This window comes from Lipophrys pholis (genome assembly GCF_963383615.2).
Source record: "Lipophrys pholis genome assembly, chromosome: 11".
Lineage (NCBI taxonomy): Eukaryota > Metazoa > Chordata > Actinopteri > Blenniiformes > Blenniidae > Lipophrys > Lipophrys pholis.
The window spans coordinates 18,545,249-18,568,672 of NC_137631.1; the positions used below are offsets into that span (position 1 = coordinate 18,545,249).

General features: G+C 42.5%; 1 protein-coding gene across 1 annotated transcript in view; it reads right to left on the bottom strand.

Moving 5' to 3' along the window:
• Nucleotides 1-2,326: 2,326 nt before the first annotated feature.
• slco3a1a (solute carrier organic anion transporter family member 3A1a) overlaps nt 2,327-23,424 on the bottom strand; it is a 42,611-nt gene continuing 21,513 nt past the window's right edge. The window contains exons 3-10 of the mRNA XM_080475537.1: nt 10,849-10,947; nt 10,508-10,768; nt 8,967-9,131; nt 8,673-8,871; nt 5,818-5,986; nt 4,187-4,359; nt 4,042-4,106; nt 2,327-3,146 (exon numbers count right to left, since the gene is read on the bottom strand). Of these exons, the coding sequence (XP_080331663.1) occupies nt 2,794-3,146; nt 4,042-4,106; nt 4,187-4,359; nt 5,818-5,986; nt 8,673-8,871; nt 8,967-9,131; nt 10,508-10,768; nt 10,849-10,947 (1,484 nt within the window). The 3' untranslated portion in view covers nt 2,327-2,793. The remainder of the gene's footprint in view (nt 3,147-4,041; nt 4,107-4,186; nt 4,360-5,817; nt 5,987-8,672; nt 8,872-8,966; nt 9,132-10,507; nt 10,769-10,848; nt 10,948-23,424) is intronic.

The following is a 23,424-nucleotide window of genomic DNA, read 5'->3' on the forward strand; positions in this document are numbered from 1 at the left end:
TTTTTTATATCTCATCTGTTCCTCTTTATTACTTTAACGCTCCGACTTTCATCACTGTTAAAAGCGTCAACATTACAATGACAATCTTGATTTTTATCCTTTATTCAAGTGTGTACATTTTGTGTACTTTTACTCAAAGTTACACCGTAAACGCGTCAGTTTATTGTCATATTTGAAATGAATTATCTTTATTCTGTTTCCTCTTTAAGAATTGTTTTTTTTGTAAAATAAATTTCCTTTGTGTTGTTGGTATAGACGTGTTTTCAACAACAACAATTGTAAGTGAGAAATGACGACAGTTGGGGGAAGGTTATGTTTTTGTCTGCATGTATATATTTATTAGTTTCTTTGTATGTATGTACGTATGTATGTAACCAACCGCAAAAACTATTCACCCTAATTGCAAGACATCTTCAGGGATGACTTGTCATCATCCAAGGACCAATCGATTAGATTTTGGGACGTTAACTATTTCCAAATGAATACCCTTGAAAAAACTGCATAAGAAATGTCCCATAGAAAGCGGATGGGAGAGGTACCTCATACGAGCTAATGGCTAACATGCTCGTGACGCTAACTGGGTTCCGTAAACACGTGATGGTGGCGAAGGTATGCGCTCTACGAGTGCCGATTCTAGTTGAAGTAACGTAGTAGTAGTTATACTCAAGTGCAGATTCTCAGTACTTCCCTTCTTCCGGTCATACAGTATCTATTAAGTGCACATATTGATTTTGTTCACCACACTTAGGACAAATATTTTACAAAAACTAAATAATTTAACATAAAATACATGCTGATATTTGCATTTTAGTTTGCAGATTTAAAAAGGTAAAACCAAATTATTAACAAAGGCGATCATATCAACACTTTCATATCAATGAGCAAATACCTTCATCTCCACATTATGTCTCTCTTACATGAATACATCGAAAATGTTGTTTTCACTCGATTTTAAACTCTGATGTTTTAGTATGCCTTGGTTGCTAGATGGACAGCCTCATGTCAGGGATAGACAACTTCGATTATTGTGAAGGACACAGAGATGTGTGGCCTCTCTCAGAGTTATGCGACTTATTTCTAAGTGTGAATTTTGTTTTTACAATGACAAAATAAAACACAGAGCTTAAGTGTCTCTCCAGAATAAAATTCGTCAAACAACCAGAGGGATCATGTTTTTTTGTTTTTTTCTTCCTGAAAAATAATTTATTTCCAGAGTAAAATAAATGATATGTTGCCATACAAAAAGTGTAAGAAAAGGGACAATGTCAAAACTAGAACTGCAGCGAGAGAGAGAGAGAGAGAGAGAGAGAGAGAGAGAGAGAGAGAGAGAGAGAGAGAGAGAGAGAGAGAGAGAGAGAGAGAGAGAGAGAGAGAGAGAGAGAGAGAGAGAGAGAGAGAGAGAGAGAGAGAGAGGAGAGAGAGAGAGAGGAGAGAGAGAGAGAGAGAGAGAGAGAAGAGAGAGAGAGAGAGAGAGAGAGAGAGAGAGAGAGAGAGAGAGAGAGAGAGAGAGAGAGAGAGAGAGAGAGAGAGAGAGAGACATCCAGGTATAATCCCTGCACACACACAGCTTCCTGAAGCTTTTCTGTAACCTTGTTAGTCAAATATTACAGGCCGAGGTCAAACGACACGGATCGTGTTTCGTGTCGGTTTTTTCTTCGAGACAAATGACGAGAACTGTCCCAAATCTTTAGTGACCTCAGACACACCAACGTCCCCGATAATGAGATTATAAAGAACTTTATAGTTTTCTCCTCAAAACAAGCTAATAGAACAATCTTGGCCTAAAAACAAATATATTACTCCTAATCTCCTGTTCTGCAACACGTAACAGTATTTTTCAATTTTCCCTTCGCGCCTCTCCACTAAGTGCAAAAGCCAAAGGAAAATATAATTATCATTCCTACTCAATTAATCCCTTATTAAGACGTATTAGGCTGAATAAAACTGCAGATGTTGACGAGACGAAGGTGGAAGTGAAAACCAACCTGCAGCCGGACACAAGGCTCCCGGTAACCACAGACGGAGCCGTTGTAAATTGCACGTTTTGCACCTAAGAGACGAGACTTGGCCGTCTCGTCTACTAATATCAAACAGAATCTACGATCCAGCGAGAGAACGAGAACCTCAACAGTTAAAAAAAAAAAAAAAACGTCTAATAGGCCACTAAAATAACCCGGTCGGGGTGTTTCTGTTCTCTTCAAACAAAAAAAAAAAAAAAAAAAGCATTGACCCTTGAACTACTAGTCTGTAAACACTTGGCAACTCTCGAATACAAAGAACTGGAGAATCAATCAAACCTGTTTTTTTTTGTGTGTGTGTTTTTTTTAAACCATACAAACCATTTTTTTTTAATTTTCTTGTGAGTGACAGACGAAACACGCAGTGCTGACTGAGAAGAATTGGTTCCCCCCCCCCCCCCACCCCTACCCACAGACCTAAAACAATATGGCAACTCTACAGTGTAGTAGCATGGCGTCCGCTCGTTAATGAAGAACTGGGACCGAGCTGGACCGGGGGACTGCCGTCGTCCTCTACCAGCTGGTCGACACGGGAAGTTCACTGGCAACACTGGACGACGCCTCGCCGACAACGTAAACGACTACAATGGACCCTTTCGAAAGTTTAGCGAGGACGCGGCGGAAAGCTCCTGAGGCCCGAAGGGCCGTTAAATAGATCGCCTTTATCAAACAAACAAAACAAAAAACTTCTTTTAAGAAAAGAATAAACCCATAAAATATTCCTCTGAGAGAATACAAACCGCCTCGTTGTCCTTGAAATTCTCTGCTCCGCAAACTATAAAACGGATTCCATATTTTCACAAAGCTCGTGGTCCTCGAGGTTGTATATAAACTTTGTCCTGTTCACCAGTTTGGGCCCGTCCGTGAGAGACGGGTAGAACTCGGTGGGCGTCATGTGACCCTCGTGAGTCTTGATGTACTTCTTGTAGTTCCTGCGCAAGCAGTACCACGTGGTGGCGTAGAGGAGGAAGGCCACGCCCTTGAGGATGATGGCGAGGCTCACGTACAGGTGCCTGTACGCCACGTTGTCGTACAGCAGGCAGGCGCCCTTGTCGCCGCAGTTCGAGCTCCAGAAAAGGCAAGTGGAGTCGATCCCGGCGCCGAAGATCAGAGGCGGCGGAATGAATCCTGCAAGATAAGACAGGCAGATTTTCAGAAACGCTCGATCTGCTCGCATCGGAAATCAAGACACTTTACTGGATCTTGGACATGAAGGCAGCGCCGCAGGTGTTTGTTTACAGTTCTTAGGGAGTGACTCAACCAGACATCTTCAGCTCTCGATGCTCAAATTCTGAGTTTTTCGCTGGGATCCGCCATCGTTTCAAACACGACCTGCCGTGTGAACGTGATCGGGCCGGAGCGCAGAAGATGACGCTATTCACGCGTGGCACGCCGGTCAGCACCAGGGTTGCCAGATGTGACTCACTGTTTTCAGCCCAAACAACGTAAAACTCACACACCTCAATAAAAACCAGCACAAATCTCAGCCTGTGTAGGAATGATCTTAAAACTGTGAAACTTTTATATGTGAAATAATGAACACGCCATAAACATACAAATGCAAGTTAAAAGGTAAGCGAGTTTGGCTCCCCAATTGGGGGATATCGCCATATCTGGCAACGCTGGTCTGTGTGTCGATCCAAACGATTGCTGGCTGGACAAACGTCCACTGAAACAGACACTTGTATGTTAAATAAACGACACAAACCGAACTAAATGAGTCCACACAAGAAAACAAATGCTAATTAATGACTCCTTCAATAATATCCGGGTACGCCTCCGTGCTGCCAGATAACTGGATTTAAGCTTTTACAATGTCATTAGATCCCCCCACCTCCTGAATGTGAAACTGTGTGTGAGTACAGCTCATCTCCTACATTGGTTCTCCATGTAAAGACAAACCAACGGTCTGAGGTGGACCAGAGCCGAGCTCTCAGAAAACCTTCCCTCTGTTCCTAACTGTCGTCAGTGAGACGGATTGATGGAGTCTAAAACCAGCAAATCATCTGAAGACAGTTCTTACCGAGGAGTCGGAGCAGGAGGAACAAAACTCCCAGTGCGTAGGATTTCAGCTCGGGGTTCACGGCCCTTCAACAAAAGAAAAGGCTGTTAGGACTTTCGGAGCGGAGTTTAAACTCCTCGCGGTGCCACAAATGAAGACCAGAAACCTGATGAGGATGATGACAGACGGCGTTTGGGCCATGGCTCCGACCAGGCTGCAGGCACAGATCACACACAGGAAGATGAGGAAGGATTCCTGGCAGCCGGGCATCGGACACTTCCCCGGGACCGCTGTGGCCACTTCTCCGTCCCCGGGGATGCAGGAGCAGCTCGTCAGGTTCTGCCGGCAGAAACAAGCAGTGTTGAAAACGTGATGCGTCGCGTTAGTGATCAAGTTAAGTGATCTGGACTTGAAATCTCCAATCAGAGCAGCAGCGAGGCGGCGTGACGGTGATATTTCCTGGTGCTGAGCCGACAGGGATCCTCTTCCACATGTGATTGGAATATAAAAGACAATAATCTGCAGTCAGCATCTGATCTGGAAACAACCACAGAAGCACTCGATTGCCCAGCATGTGCTCGCTGACGACAGAGCTGTGAAATAGTCTCTTCTTTTCCTTTTTTTTTTTTTTTAATCGTTCAGCATCAAACTGTAAAATACACTGTGCGCCGAATGACGAGTTCCATTTGTCAAACCACTTGATGTCTGTGGTTCAGTTACTACATCAGAGGTTTTCAAAGTGCAGGAGGAGGAGCCCCCCTTGTGACGACATGAAAAACACTTCGCTGCCCCTGAATTCTCCCAAATTGAATCAATCCGCGCCTTAAGGAGAGCTTATCGTATCGTACACAGGGACCTGCTCTGGAACCTTCATGTGTTTATAAATATGTGCAGAAGGTGCAACTGAGCACAGCAGTGAAGACCCTGTAATGAGTAACAGTCGGCCTTCTGCAAGTGTTGAGCGGAGCAAGCTTCTGCGCTTTTCAAACTGGACTTTAAGGCCCGGTTAAGAAGGAAATTCTTGGAGTTTACCTCCTTTAAAGAATTGATCCTTCAGCAAGCCGGCAATACTTGGCAGGACTGAGACGCCACGCTTCACTCTCAGACATCTTATGTTGCAAAAGTTTTCACTAATTAATTCACTTGTTTGACAGTTTTAATATCATACGACCGAGCCAGACTCTCCGTACTCACAGCAGGGAACCCCCCCCCACAGAAACCAACTGTGTCCCGAATGGATTTGTAGATAATTGTTGTTTTTGATAAATTTGCACGTCCCAGATTGACTGTGGATGTCAAAATAAACAAGATAATCTAATTCTGTACATAAATAACTAACGTTAATTAAAGTTGTGTGATGTTTGTGGCTCATGTTCGATGGTTGAGGGTTCAGCCCAGGTCGGGTGCTGGCTGCCCCTCAGGCTCCGCCCCTGTGCAGTTACTGGTAAAATAAAAATAGCAGCAGGGGTGAAGTCTGAACAATATCCTGGATTCTAATGTCTGAGACCAATACTTCATTCAAAGTAGAATTTTGGGCACTCTCACTGTGAGTTAGATTTTCTTCATGACCTCTAGTAGCTTTACCCCCACTTTAACTATTACTGTAACTAGACCAGACGCAGGTCCCTTTGTTGTGTCTCCTATCTTAAATCTTCTGATTTATTTTTCTCTGTTCTTGCGTGGCTCCTCGTGCAGTCCTGCACCACTGCGGTGGACAGACACCCCGTGTCTATTACACGGACTGGAACAGTATTACGGTTCCCGATCGCTATCTGAAAGCGTTTGTAATTTGAAGACCTGGGTGAGGGTGGATGTGGTCTGGGCGACTCCTGAGCGGGAGCAGCCGGCGAAGCACGCCGACAGGTAGGTGACGCCGTTGGAGCCGCACACGGGGCTGATGGAGGAGGTGAAGCAGTTGCAGTGACTGATGCACTGAGCCTCGGGTTTCATGCCTGGCTGCAGAGTCCTGTACACACACACAAACACACACAAATCTCAACATCTTTTGCACTCTAAGCACAAACCACCTCTGTCAGGAGGCACAGGCAAAGATCGAAGAAGACCTCTCAGCCTCTTCATCACTGGCTCTCTGGTTCACTTTTGAGCATCGCCATGGAAACTGCTAACCTGCGCTGGAGAAACTTGAGTCCAGGGTACCACATTGAAAGGAAGTCCAGTATTTCTACAGGGCCTCTCTGTACACAAAAAATACAGTCTTCACACTGGAGTAAGAAGAGATGAAAGAGACGATCCCGGGTAATGAACCTGAGTCTTGGTTGTTTTTTTTTTGTGCAGAGCGAAGTGCAATTGGCCACATAAAGAAACAACCTTGGTCGAATGTGGCAGGAAAGTGCATTATGAGTGGCGAGATTGAAGAATATTAAACGGGAACCTCCAAAATCTGCAGTGCAGATGCAAAGTGACGGGAGACATGTATGATGCCGTTTCCATACATATCTGGCCTCTTTACTATTCACTTGTCTGTAATGAAATATAAAGGAACACACAGTTTTGGAGGACCTTAAAAGGTTCTCTGAGCTGCATAAGATAAGTGCAGTTTTTAGTTGATATAATGTGTGTGTGTTCAGTCTCCCTCTTCAAGTAAAGTTAAAATAAAAAAAAAAATAAAAAAAAACACTGTTCAGGCTCAGCTGTAAAATATGGTTGGATACCACTGAGGGCGTGAAACTGACGTGGAAAAAAAGTGTTTGTTTAAATAGGACTTATTTGGTTTGATAACATTTAGAAGATATAAAATGATCCATTTAGTTAACATGAAACCAGTGTGTACACTCTGAACTGACATTGAGTGTTGACAGCCTTATTTAGCAAAGTGCAAACTGTTCAGCCAGAATATAAAACTGCAACAGAGTTCATGAACTACTATAACAGTCTATCCACCCACTTTATCTCTATCAGGGCTGCACAGAGCAGAACTCATCCAGACGCAAACAAGCATGGTTTTTTATTGTAGGATTAAGCTGGAGTTTGATCATTTCAAAATATATATATATATATATTTCAAGCACAGGGAAAACATGAAAACCTTCTTTAATATCACATAAATAATTATTAAACAAGATGTTTCCAATACTGTTTCAACTAACTTATTAAAGACATATTTATGAGCAGATCTGAAGAATTGAAACTGTTCAATAGTAAAATTGACATTTTTTCATTTTCTAAGATTTAAGTGTAACAAGTATTTTGGCCTTCAAGTAATGAGTCGCCCTGTAACCTATAAAAATCTGATGTTATTCTTTCTTTATTGTCTGTGCCAATGTTTTCATTCAGCTTCAGTAAACCACAGTTTGAAATACATAACACAAATAAAGTTGCCTTGACAACTACAGAGACCAATAAAGCTAATCTGAGCATGTGATTGGGATTTATTTTAATCCAGGAAAACATCTTTTATCTTCAATTAATCACAGCTGATCAGTTTATCAGCAGGACAGTCACAAGCTTGTATTTTTATTTATTTCTTTATTTTTCTTTCTTCTCCCAACTTGTTTTGTGATCCAGTGGAGTCATTCGTATTCAGTCTCTGCAGCCTTCAGGAGCACAAGGCCACTTTCTGAATATAAAAATCTTTTTATAGACTCGATGAGATGACACAAAGTTGTTTGAATAAAATGTGAGCCCACTGTGGCCCATTGAACAGCAGTGATAAGATTTTTTTATTTTTTTATTTACACGTTCAGACTCCCTGCAGATCACCTCCCATAAAGTCCTCTAACCTTGGCAGCGGCGTTTTATATCGCTGCTATAATGTTAACTGCTTGTAATCATTCATTAGATTAACCGAGCGTCTCATTCACCACCCCGGGCATAAAAACACACCGAGAAGATCATAACGTATGAACACAAATGATCCTTTTGTCCATTGTTCATCTGTGGCTGAAGCGCTGCTCATTTCATGTAACATCAAACCCCGCGCTGTGATTGGTTGGATGTTACACAATGAAAAGAAAATCTCGAAAAGAGCACGTTTATTAGACTAAATACCCAAGAATGACTGGCAATTAAGAAAAGCCGAGTTTTCTATAACGTCATGGGAGATTACATGAAGCCTGATGAGCCCACTGAGAACTTGAATCAGCAGAGTTGAATGACTGTAAACCTCACCAAATGGAAAACAAGCCACTGTGACCCGTGTGTTCATTCTCATTCAGTGTGTTAATAAATCCTAATTAGTTTTGGGATATTCTTGCGTTTCTTTTATTTCCTTGCAGTAAAGTCTATTTGGCGGGCGTCCTTTATTTTACAGGAGTCAACACAGCAAGACAATTGCAGTGCTGATGTTCCTTCCTGCCCCAGTCGGGGATCAGATTTAAGACTTTGTCTAATATTTCATTCAAACTAACTCTACTTGTCTCATAGTTCTCCAGGCTACCACATACTGCCTCTACTGAACAGTTCTGTGTTTTGTTTTGTGTGTACAGCAGACAATCTATGAAAGGGATTCTTATCTCACATTTTTGACACTTTCATAACAACAAAAGTCTCGTCGTCACGAGGTTAAATGGGTTTTGCAGCTCCAGTGGGATAAGATTTGGTGGAAAGTGGACAAAAACATTTATCATTACAGCGAGAGACTTCCAACCTAACCTGTAAAAAAAAAACCACAAGTACACTTTTTTTTTTCTTACTCGTTTGTGTATTGGACCGTAACTCCCGCGACAGGACCCGTGTCACAACCAAGGAAGAGGAAGGAGACGTAGCAGGCGGTGGAGATCAGGTTGACCAGCATTGCCATGCGGATGGCTCCCAGGGCGGAGAGGTTGAGCTTCTTCACCAGCAGGCCGCCCATGAAGATCCCCAGACAAGCACACGGAATGGCCGTCATACCTGAAACGTACATCGGAGGAACAAAGCAGGTCAGCTCTGCTGGATCGCGTGGAACCGCGCGACTGTGCGTGTGTTTTTCGGGGTCGAACGAGGACCTAGCAGCTGGTTTGCTGAGGTGGTGGTGAGATTGAACTGCTGCTCAAGGTATTTCCCCAGGAAGGCTGCGAATCCAGCGACGACAGCGATCTCCATGCAGGCTGCCAGGATGATGCAGGTGAAGACGGGGTTCGACAGGAGGTGCTTGGTCACCTTCGGGATCACTGAGGGGAAAAAAGAAAGAAGAACAGAGGATTCACACTGATTCTCAAGGCAGCGGGAGCCCGTTTTAATTGTCATCTAATGATAGCTCAATTTTACTGCTTCCCTTTTCCAGGGGGCGCCACATCATAACTTGCTCAATGGATTTGAATAGTTTTCACACTGTTGCCTTTCCTGCCACAAGCCGGGACGCAAACCCAGGACCCCCCCACACTTTCTGTCGGGATTTAAAGCAGTCGGTTCGGGATCTAAGGGTTACAGGTTTTAATCCCAGAGCTGACATTGAGCAAGAGCCTTGACCCCCAGCAGCTCCCTGGGCGCTGCCCTGTGGCAGCCCACTGCTGCCGACTGCGAAGAAATTTTCTCAAGAGCAATCAATAAGTTTACATGTCAAACAGAGAAGATATCTTATCCGAGGTCTGTTTAGGTTCAAGGTTCTGACTGTAGAGTATTCATTCTTATGGCAACTTCTTAATTTTATTCCCTACATTTGCATTCACCATTATCTGTACTTTCTCCTTTATTACATTCTTGAAACTCGCTCAAAGCGTTTTTTTAATCGGTACAGATGAAAAATGACCAAGTACCTTGAAAAGAAGGTGAAAGCAGCTTTTGTCTGCCCTTCTAAAAAATAAATAGGTATGAATACGGTTATTGTTCAATTTTTACTTAAGTAAGTTTCACAAACTCATTTTTTCCCCAACTACTACTTAAGTAAAGAAGTGGAATTTGTATCTGCTGACATATCTATATTTCTACTTTAGTAAAAAAAATCAGATTCTTTTTTCCACCTTCAGTTTTGGGAGTTAAATAATGGTTTTAATAGCGAGTTGAACTTTTTTGTTTTCTCACAAAAGCTTTGGATCATAACAAATTATTTAGCATTAAAGTATGCGTTACAATTCAGTAAATCCTAAGGGTTAGTACAGGAATGTTTTAGCATGAGTCAATTCATTTTCTTGGTTACTGTTTGTTAATTTTATTGCCTATTTCAACAACACATCATCAGTAGGATAACACACTGTCTCATGCTGGTCTAAACCCAGCTTACCTTCCCTTAATCAGGTATGGGGTAACAATCATGAAGAGCCGACATTGAAGTATCAAAAAGCATCGTCACTATGAACGCTTGGCCAGTTTATCTCTGTGGTCATTTTTCTAACATCTCCTGCCTTTATACTATATATATTTATAAATGCATGATTAGATAAATTTTTACAGGTTTCAAACTCCTCGTTTGTGCTCATTTTCTCTGATGAGTGCTACTCATCAAACACAGAACATAAATCAACACAATAATAAATGATTTCTGCTTAGAGTGCCTGTAAATATTGTGTTCAGGAAGCACTGCAGCGCTGCAATGGCCGTCGTGGCTCACCTCTGAGTTGCTGACAGCAGGTGGGGCTGTTGGCAGGCTCGTGGCTGGGAGCAGCACCGTTGCTGCTCTTCGGCATCTCATACTCTGGACTCAGAGAAGGAGGAAGCATAACCTGCTCGCTTTCTGCTTCTTCCTCCCACTCCCTCGGCAGCGACTGAGGGAAGCCGAACATCAGGAGCGCTGAGAAGAAAAGTAAGGCACCGCAGAGCAGGAAGCCTGCCCACCAGGCCCCGATCCACTGCGGGTCGTCTGGAGTGATACCTGGGAGGAGGTACAGCTCGATAAAGCACATGTTCCAAGAAGAAACTGAAATAATAACACAGGAAGGACTTTGGACTCACTGGCATCAATAAAGATGGCGTCCACATAGAATTTAGTGCAGACGGAGCCGAGGATGAAGCCACAGGCCGGTCCGAACACCAGAGTGGAGAAGAGGATTCCTGCAAGAACAAGTTTAATTATATTCATTTGACTCAATCTGAAATAAATAAAGACAAAAATTACGAGAAAAACATCCCCTTCATAAGACCACCAATATCAGGAGTTATCAAAGTGTCAGGAAACAAGGTCAACACTGACTGCAGCCTGTGTCAGTTTAAAGATGAAAAAAAAACACACAAAAAAAACACTTGCAAATAAATACCCTGATAAACATAATATATAACATAATTTGCCATTAAGGAACCACAAAAGACTTTTTCCAAACCATAGTTTATTGTAAAAAAAAACACATCAAAAATGTTTTCAGTCTGTCGGAGTCTGAGTTTGTAACTCGTCCTGAACTGTAAAGCATCAAAAAACTGAACGAAGCTCATCACAAGGTCTTGAAGTTCAAAGTGACATCTTCAAGTGCTTCGCATTTTCAAATCCATTTGGAATTTGAATGTGCGCTCTTTCCTCCATCTCGGCTCCACTTCTGAGTGGCCTTTTCCAGTCGGTGCCATGTGAAAGCAAGGCAGCAAATGAGAAAACATTTCTGCTGTCACCAAAGATCAAATCAGCCAGTTACAACTGCACGCGCACAGCAGACACTATGTTCTTGTGGTCGGGCACTTCTGAAATTCACTGGGGGAAATGTTTTAACACTAAACAAACTGCCACATTGTGAGGAAGACACCTGACAACAGGAAGCAGTTGTTTTGGTCCCGGTCGGCAGCCGGAGATAAAGTGTGGAGCCTGATCCAAATGTCCTCATTAGAGCGCTGTCAGCAGGGTGAGAGTCTGCCGCTGTGACTCAAGACTGCAGGGAGATAATGAAGACTCAAAGCCCAATTTGGGAGACAAATCCCCCCCCCCCCCCGACTCCGTGTCCTGTGATCTGTGGTATTATTAGACTTGTTGGACTGCATCCAGCGCAGAGACAAACCAGATCTAAGTTTACCAGCGAGGACTGCGCTGCTGGTTTTTAAATTACCGCCGAAATTAAATGAAAATATCTGCGCTAACTGGGCTTCCCAGCTCTTGTGCGTCAGAGACGGCCCCTTTACTGACTGCAGGCCACGCTCAGCATCACCGCTATCAGCATGGCATCTCCAGGAAGATGTTGTTGGGATGCCAGGAGCAGCCACTTAATGAACAAGCATGGAAACTGTGACTAAGCTCTGTGTGTCTGTCTCTGCCAGTGCTCGGAGTGAATTCCTGCCATGACCACCCACATAGGAAGGGACGTAGCCTCCATCGCAACAAAGTTTACTCTTCCACATGAAGAAAATGGCTCACAGATTTGATGGGTGGAGTTCAGTACATTGACTGTAATGTGACCAGGCCCATTTAGCTGAGGAAAGGAGGAAACAAAAGTTGGAAACTGCGTTTTTTCTCGTCAGTATGGCAACGGTTTCATTTCTGTACAACTGAAACATTTTTGCGGTTGACAGTCAGACCAGCACAGAAACACTGATGTGTCCACGAGGCGCCAGAGAGTGACAAGTTTTCTCCTCTTCCTTCTGATTGCTTCAAAGGGGTTTGTAGTAAGCCAACAAGGCAGACCGCAGGCTGGTTTCCTCTACAAGAGGTGGCAAAAAACACTCTTCACTACAAGTACAAAAACCTGCGTGAAAAAGATAGAAGTGGAAGTCAACCCCTTCACAAGAAACCAATTTTGAGAATGGAAAGAGTAAAATGCTCGGTCCAATGTATAGTAAACATTCGATAGATAAATAAATACTCCAGTAAAAAACTTCTACCTGAAAAATGAACTCAAACACACTACGGTACTTTTTGTCCTCCTTTACTGAATTAAATGCTGCAAAAATGTGAGGACAAACAGAGTTTCACCTCCTCGAGCACATTGAGTTTTCACAAAGCCACAAATGTATACAGACACAGGAAGGAGATGTTGTAGCACATCAGGGAGTGTTTACTGGAAACTAAAGACAGTGTGCAGTTTAACAGCGCTTCAATAATGAGCAGGAAAAGAAAAAGAGAAAAAAAGCAAAAAGAAGGGCTGCAGTTTCCACCAAATTTGCCTGCGGTGTTACAAACAAGGCCTGCGTTCCGTTTGTGGCGTTTCCTTAGAAACTGAGTGTTGTCTAGTTGTGGCAACATCACAATTGCTTTCACCACAGGAAAGCTCAAAGAGGAAATTCAGTTAGTGAAATCACCTTCCAGGGGACGATGCTGCTGCTGCTCGCCCGCGACAGCTGAGAGGATAAATGTTTGCACCGAGAGCTGCGCCTTGCCCCGGAGGTAGCTTGGAGAAACACTGTCTGCTTGATGATAACACTGAGCCACAGCGCGAGCGCCGCGTGGGGAGAAGATGGGTAATCTACGAGGGAGCACGCCTCCTTATCAATCTGCTGCTCCCGAACACGACACAGGGCAACACACGTTTGAAGTTTAGCGATAATCTTCACATGACAGATTAAGCCAAATATATTTGATATGTATTTTTCTTTTTATTTCTTATTATTATCAGGAGGGACAACGCGTAGTATGTTGAAGTTCTCACAGTGGGATTAAGCCAGTGTGAACATTGAACATATTTTGAGGTGAAGAAAGTTTTCAGTGCAGTTTTTGTCTAAAAAGTTTAAATTACAGGAAGTACTTCATTTTTCCTTTGGCGTGTCGAGCAGAGACATGGTTAGCCCTCTCCTGTGTGTGTGGTTGTTCTGTGATGACGTGAGCTTCGCCTCGACCGAAAGCCCAACACACGCACGCACGCAAGTAATATACAGGGGTAGAAGTGAGAGTACACAAATTATTGTACTTGTAAATGTATTATTCTATTGATAAAACAAAAAGCCATGATGTCATCTAAAAAGAAAAAAAAAACAACTTGCGTTTTGCCTGATAAATGTAATTAGAGGTAAATGAAATCAAAGTAAACAAAAAAAAACATTGAAATAGTAGTACTTTGGAGGGTGCAACTTTTCAGTACTGCTCTGCATACCCACAATGCTATCTGCCATCTATCGTTACACGGGAGACACGCGATGCCACTTGGTTGTGTTTCTAAGTTAAAATCAATACACGTGGCGTGAATATCTGTGAGACTTCAGTCAGTGCATCGCTCAACAAACGCCAGTAAAAAGAAGACCCAAAACACTTTTACAAAACCCCTTTCCCCTACCAGGGTCACGTTACTTTAGTCTTCATTGTTTTGGTCTGGGACTGCAAGGACCGCAATTTTGATTGAAAAAAGTAGCTCACTGGCTGGTTTCCAGATCTTAGGTGCAGCTGTCACGCATCCTGCAACTGCGATCTTCTTCCAGCCGGTACAATGTCGGACCACCGCTGGAACCGGATGATTAAAGATGTCACTTGTCATCATTGCCCACTAACTTCTCAAACTGCTTAAAAAATTACACGGTGTAAGAGGGACTGAAGTGAAGATGTGAAACGGCTCCGTTAGAGCAGATATTACCTGGACGTGGCCACAGAGTCCGTCACCCATGAACACAGATTGCTAAGCTGCTATAAACTCCACTTCCTCCGTGCCGCAGTTATTCTGTTGCAGCCGTAGAGAAGTAAGAGATAAAAAGACAACAGTGTCTGTTTTTTGCAACAGGGTTCGACAGGACGAAAAAAAGACCAACCTAAGCAAAGCACATTAAATCTCCATGAAGGACAATGCACGACCACAGCCGTGAGTAATCTCTGTAATACATTACTTTTCCAAATTGCCTCTAAATCCCTTTTCCCTTTGAGCAGTCCTGTTACAAGATAAGTACAAAACAAACTAATTTGTTCACGTTGTACTTCACTAAAGCCTTTTAGTACCCTGTGAATTATACTCTCAGGGGAGTATGTCAGATGTAATTCAATAACAAACTCAAGTCTGGTATTGTTTTTTTTGTTTTCTTTGTGTCTCGCTCCAATTTATTTCGCGACAAACAGAAAAGGCCGAGAAAGCCACTGCCTATGAGGTTTTATTCTTTCCCAGATATTAATGAACCCTCAGATGACACGTGCCAAGTTAAATCAGAATAAATGTTGAATATAAAAGCATCCATGCAGAGAACACAGGTTAATTCGGATGCATCTCCTTGACGCCATGTAGGTCCAGATAATGTGCACACGTTTATACAAACGCCTGCATGTGACAGACTTGCATAAAGAGCCGAAACTCTACAACTTTAAGCCACGGCGGGAATGCTGCTACCCGTGACAGGCTGGGCTCTTCATATAAGCAATCCTGAGATTAACGTCGCTCCAGGTGAAATTGAGAGAGAGAGACCGATTTAATGCTGTTTGACACGAAAACCTCAAAAGAATAAAAAAAAAAGTTGTAAAGTCTCTTCAGACCAGGGGCAAAAAAAAAAACGTGGCTTGTAGGAGGGAAGTTTCAATCCAGCCTGCGGGATGACCTTGAACAGTAAAGAAATGAAGACATAATCTGCAGCTATTGATTGACAATAACTGCTGATTGTAATTTGTCCAGTGGGAGTCGCACTGTTTCAGGACTGTCTGCACTGTTTAGTGAGAGAGCCCGGACAGAAACAATGCAGAGAGTGAAAGCCAGCAATCCTACTGCGAACGGAATCTCGTTGGGATCCAAGCGATTCCAGGAAGGAGACTTTGTGTCAACATCCATCCACGCTGCAGCAATCCGGCGTTGTAGGGAAGCGGCATGCTTTTTGCCATATTAGACTGAAGATGAGTGTTGTGTCGAGAGGTTTTCAGAGAATTTCAGGTTGCTCGCATGAGATTGGGTTTGAAACGTCGCAGTTGTCGGTTATTACGCAATCACTTTAGCACTGTGGCCCAACTGAGATCAAATTAGGCTGTATAGGGCATGTGGACTAAAATGAGCTTGACAACCTGCTTTATATCATCAAAAAGTTCAAATTATAAGACAGCGTAGTCTGGGGTTAAGCAGAAAAGATGACAGTAATCGAAATGTCAGCTGCATTACAGCTGCGCCGTCCTGAGTTCATTTCCTGCCCTCACTGTACAAAAGGAATTCCTTCTCCTCCTCCGTTTAATCCCGCTCAAGTTGGCTCTGTAATCCCCTGAGCTAAATAAGAGCAGAGGGACGCTGCAGTGTGGGAGGCCAAACAACAGCTTGTGCCACTTTCACGAGAGGGGGGGGGGGGGGGGGGGGGGGGGGGGGGGGGCAGACTGAAACCAAGAGTGAGCTCAATGATCACTAAATACAAAGTTGAGAAGCAGCGTTTGTGCTCGTCATCTCTGGAACTGCAACGTGAGGTCATGTCAGAGGATCAATGAAGAGCTGGGAGGGGAAAAACCACAAACAAAACAAGAAAGAAAAAGGAACAGCAGCATTAAGCAGGGGCGCAATTTCAAGGTTACATCTTAAGTTGCTACAGAGTTGAAAGGCTGGAAGATTTACAGAGCTTTCAAACAAAGCCCTCCTCTTCCTCCTCTGTCGTACATCAGGTCGTGAAACATTCCATGTGAGACTGTGGAGCCTCAGGAGGAGCTCTCCAACAAGGCCTGAGGTGTCGGCCCATTTCCTGCCTGTCCACTGAAGTAAACTGGCATCAGCTCACACTCCCAGACACAAACACAGACACAGACAATTACCTAATCTCAGAGAAGGTCCACACCACGCCTAACAACCGACTTCATCCGCTGCACAACAGCGTAATAACAGCACACACGTGTTGAAGAAAACTGACTGAAACCAAGCCACGAAGGAGAATCAACTTTTACACTTCATCCAGTGTTGAAGTTAAGTTCTATATCTTCAGAACAACACTGAGAATAGGAATCTATGCCTTTATGAAACACCACTCAGTGAGAAGTAATGTGTTTAGTGCTACAACTCGTTTAAATCCCGTATGGTGGTGGCTGAGGAACTGGCAGTAATGCCAGTATATGCCAATGAACCCAATGAACGCCAATATATTTTCATAATGCAGCCTTTAGACTGATACACAAGATACTGCGAGCTGAAGGTATTATTCGGCGATGCTACAGACTACAGTGGGCTTTATAAAGTACTAAAATAAAGTAGATGAGCAATTCTGATGTTTTTGTATTAAGATTTCTGACTATAAGCAAGACAGTAAGAAAATCGGACATCCTGGGAAAAGTGCAAACTAGTAAAGTTGTTTATGAGCTGCTTCAAAGAAACCTTCATTTTATATCTTCCTTGCAGGTTTATGGTAAAGGAAAATCTTTCAAACCACTGAAAGTCCAGGATTTACAAGTTCAACGTGCAATCAGAGCGATTGGTCGTTGGTGATTATTGGGTGTTGTTGAGGCAGAGATCACAGCTGACTTCAGTCCCAATATGCTCGTGGCACGAGTGCAAAATTCATGCCACTTTCGCCTACAAAGGGATCTTTGTCTAACTTGTAGAAATATAACGCTTTGGTCTGTGGTGCACATTGCCTCCTAAACTTTACAAGCCACCGTACTAATTGTCGGAAGGACCCACACACAGATTTGCCTGAGCAGTCTTATCAAGAAGATAATCATTTTGCAGATTCGACTGCATTATTCACATGTGAAAAGGCCATTCAGGCACTTCATTGTCGTAATCTTTCTGGCTCTCTTTTAGCAGCCTCTTAAATCTGCTCCTCACTCAGACTGCCTCTGACAGTTACATTGCACCGACAGGACCCTGATCCTGACCGAATTTGTGAAAAATTCCCATGAATTCAGGTAAAGTCTAAAGGCCTAAAGACTCAGCAAAAACATGCTGCTTGTCCTGTAAAGTTTTGTCTTGTAGTTCCTTTGTGGCACTTCTCTTTTGCCGCCACATCAGATCTCAATCTCACAGTCATTTTTCTTCAAGCGCTCGGCGGAGAACAGAATGAATTCTTATCTTGCGTATCTTACGTACGCAGCACTTCCATTTCGGTCTTTGAACGATACCAAGAACAATCTCTTCCTGCCCGCTGTTGCTCAGCAGCTGTGGCATTGGGTCAACACCTGACTAAATGCTGTGTGTGAAATGAAACACAACCGGAGCTCCTTAAACATTTACAGCCGCACAGAAGCCAGCGATGATCCAGTGACACCACCATTTGTTATGTAAACGTTGCCCCCTCTTTCCTGCTGACCGAACTGCTGCAAGCAGGTAAAAGTCCAGGCAAAGTCGCTTTTAAGGTGAAGTCTATTTTGCACGATGGCCACCAAATCTTCAGTCAACCATAAGTAAGTGCTAACAGCATTAGGCAGCAGCTTTCTCCACAGGAAGTGAGGCCTCAACCCACCTAAGTGGCTTTTAGTATCAACGTCAGCATCAGTCGTCAAAGAAAACTTTACTCACTCTGAAGACAGGAAGTCTGGAACTGAGTGCTTTGACTGTACCTGAAGATATGACAACTGCTTTGCTCAGTAAGGTAAATAAAAAGGGGTGCTTGTTAAATCTCAATTGTAAGGTCATGGTTTGGTACACTGTTAGTAAAGCAACCACATTTAAACAAATAAAAATATATTTTTTTATTTTATTCTAAAAATAATTACAAAACTGGAGCATTCTAATTAATTTCAAATGTGATTCGGCTTCAATCCTGACGAATGTTGTCATAAAAACACAAAACTGTTCTATATTAACACATTAAAATAGGTTAGAATTAAAGGTCATCCACCAAAAAACTAAGAAACAAAAAACATGTAAAGCGCCAGTTTTCCCATAATTTGATGTAAATAGTGAATATATTTTAGAATTATTACATATATACTCAAACATTTCTAGCATATATCTTTTCCAGTATTTTACCTTAGAAGTTATGCAAATATACAAATACAGCACATTTAAATATAATGTATAATATTCAAGATCACTTGTTTTTTTTTTCAATCAAAAACTGAAGGTTACGGTAGTTTTCTTGAAAACAGCTTTTGCAGCTTATTATTTCATATTCTATGAGTGTAGAAATAACTGACAAAGCAATCAACTATACTCTCATTTTCTGAGGCTGATGACAATATATTTAGCAAAACTGAAATGTAGAGTTGCTGCCTCAGTAAAGCAACAAAAAGTAATGTGGCGTAACAATGGAAGCTGTTACATGGTCATTTCTACGTTCACGAAGATGTTCTCTCAATCCAGAAGTTGAAAGTCACCAAACTTGGCTCATCTCACACCTTCTTAACTTTTTCTGTTTGCCTTAAGTCACAAAGTGAGGTGTTGTGTTGGTGAGCGGCAGCCTATAGTAACCCTGTTGACTCTACATTGTGATGACCTAGATAGCAGGCCAAAGCTTAAAGTGGGCTCTCAACTCTCATTCAAATACCATTACATCAGGATCATCCTACTTTGACTTCCGCTTACGTCAAACCCACGCCCAACCTGAAGCCCGCCCAGCACGCCATCTGATATCAAAGCAGCCACATCCTCCCCTGACTTTTTCCCCAGAACTGGAGCAGACGTGTGCTTAAACGGTTTCACTGAAGCCATATGGTGGCTATATGAAGGCGGTGGCCTGAGGATACGTTTAATACTATTAGCATTTTGACCCAGAGGATGAGCGGAGGGGTTACTGCAGAGCGGCGTCCAGGCCCTGCGCCCGGCAGACACGCCGGCTTTCCAGCAGGTCGTCTTCCCTCAACGCCTTGTCGCGTTAAGCCGAACTCTGGCTCAACTTAAGCACAAAGAGGTTGCCGGCGAAAACAGGAGGTCATTGTCCGGCCTCGCTGAAGCCTTCAGTACCTTCTCTCAGCAGCCTGCTCCTCCCAGAACAAGTCTAGACCACAGCTGAAGATCTTTCAGTGCAGATGGCTTTCCCTGAGCTGAAAGCTCACATGATTATCTTTAAGTAGACTCTTCTGCCCTGTGGCCATCACCAATTCATCTCAAAATACACTTTTCTTTCCCACTATATGATGAAATCTCCTCATTTTTCAGGGTTAGTCAAGTCAAGCTCTAGTAGAATAAAGAAAAAATTGGGGTTGCATGATTATGTTTAGAATTATAAACTCAGCTATTTCAATTTATATTGAAATCACGATTATTAATCAAGGTTACGTGTATATTTAACATATTTTGTTGTATCTACTATAATTCACAGCTTTCTGTTCTATTGGTGGCAAAATTCCTAATAGTACAAATCAAAATAAATATACAAAATAAGGTTTTCAAAGACTTGTCTTACTTTACAGCGATAAAAATATTAAAAAGGGTAAAAAAAAAAAAAAAGAATTACAAAAATTCTGAATTACAAATGAAGTCCCAGCTCCTCATCTGGTTGAGTTCAATACATTTTCTGATTTCAGGAGCAGGAGGATCTTTATGTTGCACTGTCGAAACCAAATATGTTAAAATAACATCAGCACCAAAACTGTGACTTCAATTGAAATTTAATCAACTGTTTTATCAGAAAACGGTGAGCATCATTTCTGCTGTTTAATGTATTTTTTTTTTTTATTGCACTCTTTGTTTTATGTTCAAAATACACTTCATTCATTCATTCATTCATTCACCTTGAGTTCAATCCATCTACCAATCCATAATGTATGTTGTCATATCATATTTTAAAAGTGCTGGTTAGAAAGAAATTAAGACAGTTTAATTGACATGTGGCAAATTATTTAAAAGAATTAGAACCTTTGGAAACAATTACGTTACAATAACATGGAGCAATCATATGACAGCTATTACACATCGTTTTGTTCTACCCAGATAGACTCGTTTGGTCTTGGTCTTAGAATAAAACTACCGTATTTTCACGACCAAAAGGCGCACCGTACTAAAAGGCGCAGTCTCAGTTATGTGTGCCATTACTGCATTTAACACACACATAAGGCGCACCTGCTCATAGGGCGCGGGTTCCATGCCCACACTTCCCCCTTTAACGTTCTCATGGTGTCCGCATTACAACAACACACGCACACAAGCATACAAGTGTGCGTATTTAAAAATAGAGCGGGAGCAAAACTGAGTTTGGTTGTGCTTTATTTAAGTATTGATTACAAAGTACTAACATTTTTTTTTACCTGTAATCGTCATCAATCAAACCCATCAAACTCCTCATCCTCTGTTTCTGAATTGAACAGCTGCGCTAAATCTCCATCAAACATACCAGGTTCATTTTCTTCACTGTCAGAGTCACTTTCCGTGCCGTGCGGCTCCTTGGAAATGATGCCGGCTTTTGCGAAAGCTCGAACAGTGCCAGCAGACACGCTAGCCCAAGCATCTACAATCCATTTGCAAATTGTGGCGTAACTTGCCCGGCGCTGCCTTCCACTCTTACTGAAACTGTGGTCTCCATCAGTCATCCATCGCTCCCACGCCGCTCGCAGCCTTACTTTGAACGGCCGGTTCACACCGATGTCCAGCGGAAATGTTCAATTTTCATTTCTTCTGCTAGCGTTACTGCTTTTAGTCGAATGGTGACCGTCAAAACGCTTCTCCCACTCGTTCTTTGTGCGATGATCCACTGCTCGAGTCTTTCCTCCAACTCGGGCCACCTCGCCTTATGTCCGCGGAAACTCAGCTGCGTCTTCTTCACCTGTCGGAGCTCGTTTTCCAGCTTCCTCCACTTGCGAACCATCGATTCATTAATCTTAAATTCTCTCGCGGCTGCTCGATTTCCATGTTCCTCCGCGTAGCTGATGGCCTTCAGTTTAAACTGTGCTTCATAAGCGTGTCTCTTCGCCATTTTCAGGGTTGTTAAAACAACGATGTTCTGCATAACGCACATACCCGTTCATTTATATACAATCCACGCCCACACTTCCCCCTTTAACGTTCTCATGGTGTTCACTACTACGTCCGCTTTACAACAACAACACACACATAGGGCGCACTGCACCATAGGGCGCGCCGCACATTTTGAAGAAAATGTAAGACTTTTATGTGCGCCTTATAGTCGTGAAAATATGGTAAAATAAAGAGATGATCTGTGCCCAACAGATATCTGTCCTACTTTATAATTCAGAGGCTGCTGTGAAAGCCGAGCTGCCACATCCCCTCGGATGACAATACAGAGAAAAATCACTTAAGTAAAACACTGCAGCGGGATGGGAAAAGAAGGAAAAAAAGGTTTTGTCGAGTGAGATGCAAGACAGAGTGGCAAGAGTGAAGGCCCTGTCATGGAAATAAATGCTTTTTTTAATCTAAAAAAAAAAAAAAAAAAAATCCACATCTGGCCCTCCTACATTATATAAGACAGGAGAGAGGCCATCATATTAAACTTTGGGAGAGGAACAGATTCTGTGTGTGTGTGTGTGTGTGTGTGTGTGTGTGTGTGTGTGTGTGTGTGTGTGTGTGTGTGTGTGTGTGTGTGTGTGTGTGTGTGTGTGTGTGTGTGTGTGTGTGTGTGTGTACTGGGGCCTGATAGCGTATGCTTAGAAAAGGTTGAGTCAATGATCTTGAGGGATGTTCAAACTGCAGGTGATTGTTTGAAATATGGTAAACGTTGTGTAACTCATCACATGAACGGCAAACAGGTTTGTGAACAACATCCAGTTTGGAGACGGACCGGCCCACCCAGTCTCAGCACAAACGTTTTCATCTTTTACACTTTATTTCAACAAAAATGCACATAAATATTCTTTTCCTCCACACTGCTGCCACATAAAAACCTTCAGACTGTATCCGCGTGGTTCTCAGAGGTTTTAGACCCAAACTTGAGATCAGATATGATTTCAAATGTTCACCGTTCCACTTGAAAAATGTCTTGCTCTCTTTTGATTCCAGTTTAAATATTGTAACCACCTATTTTATACAAAGCAGACACTTGCTGAGAAATTTATATCACATGGATCTTTAAATATGTTTACTATTATTCCAGTGAATATATGGAATACATTTTTAAATACACGAGTATGTAAGCTTACAAAGCTCAAAGTCAACACTTCTGGGAAGTCCCCGAAGTGCTTAGAAAACATGGAAATTGGAACATTCAAAACTGAGTGAAGTATCTACTGATGTGGTCATGTGGTCTCATACGAAGCTGACAAACTCATACAAACAGGCCGTGTGCAGAGACAGACAGCTTTTGCAACAGTCACTCAGGTCAAGAAGGAAACTTTTAAACTGAATGAACTCCACTGGAAATAAACTTCTGAAAGAGTGCCAACCCTAGTAAATTCCACACTGAACTAAACATCGCCTACCAAATAGCTCAGTGTAAAAAGGTCAATCTCAGTAAAGCAAGAATTGTGGCTTGATTGGGAGGAATACCAATTTAAAAAAAACCTCAAAAAAAACAAGTTCTTCCGTCTTTTCCTAAACAGTACCAAGCAGGAGTGTAGACCCGCTCAGCTCTGCACTGTTTACTGACCTGTTGCCAAGTGTAAATTTCATTATGTAACACACACACATTAATCACATATCACCACAGCGTCTGCAGTAAAACCATCTCTAATTATACTCTGGCAGTCACCTTACTCCAAATATTTAAAGTATCTTACACTTACTCTATGGTTTATAAGATAAGTTTCATAAATATTTTACAGTCAGATAAAGCAATATGCTATTATTCCTTCTGGTATTTCCTCCTTCAAACAAGCCAAGAGCTTTCTTAATGTGTATTTATGTTGTGCCCAGTATGCCCATA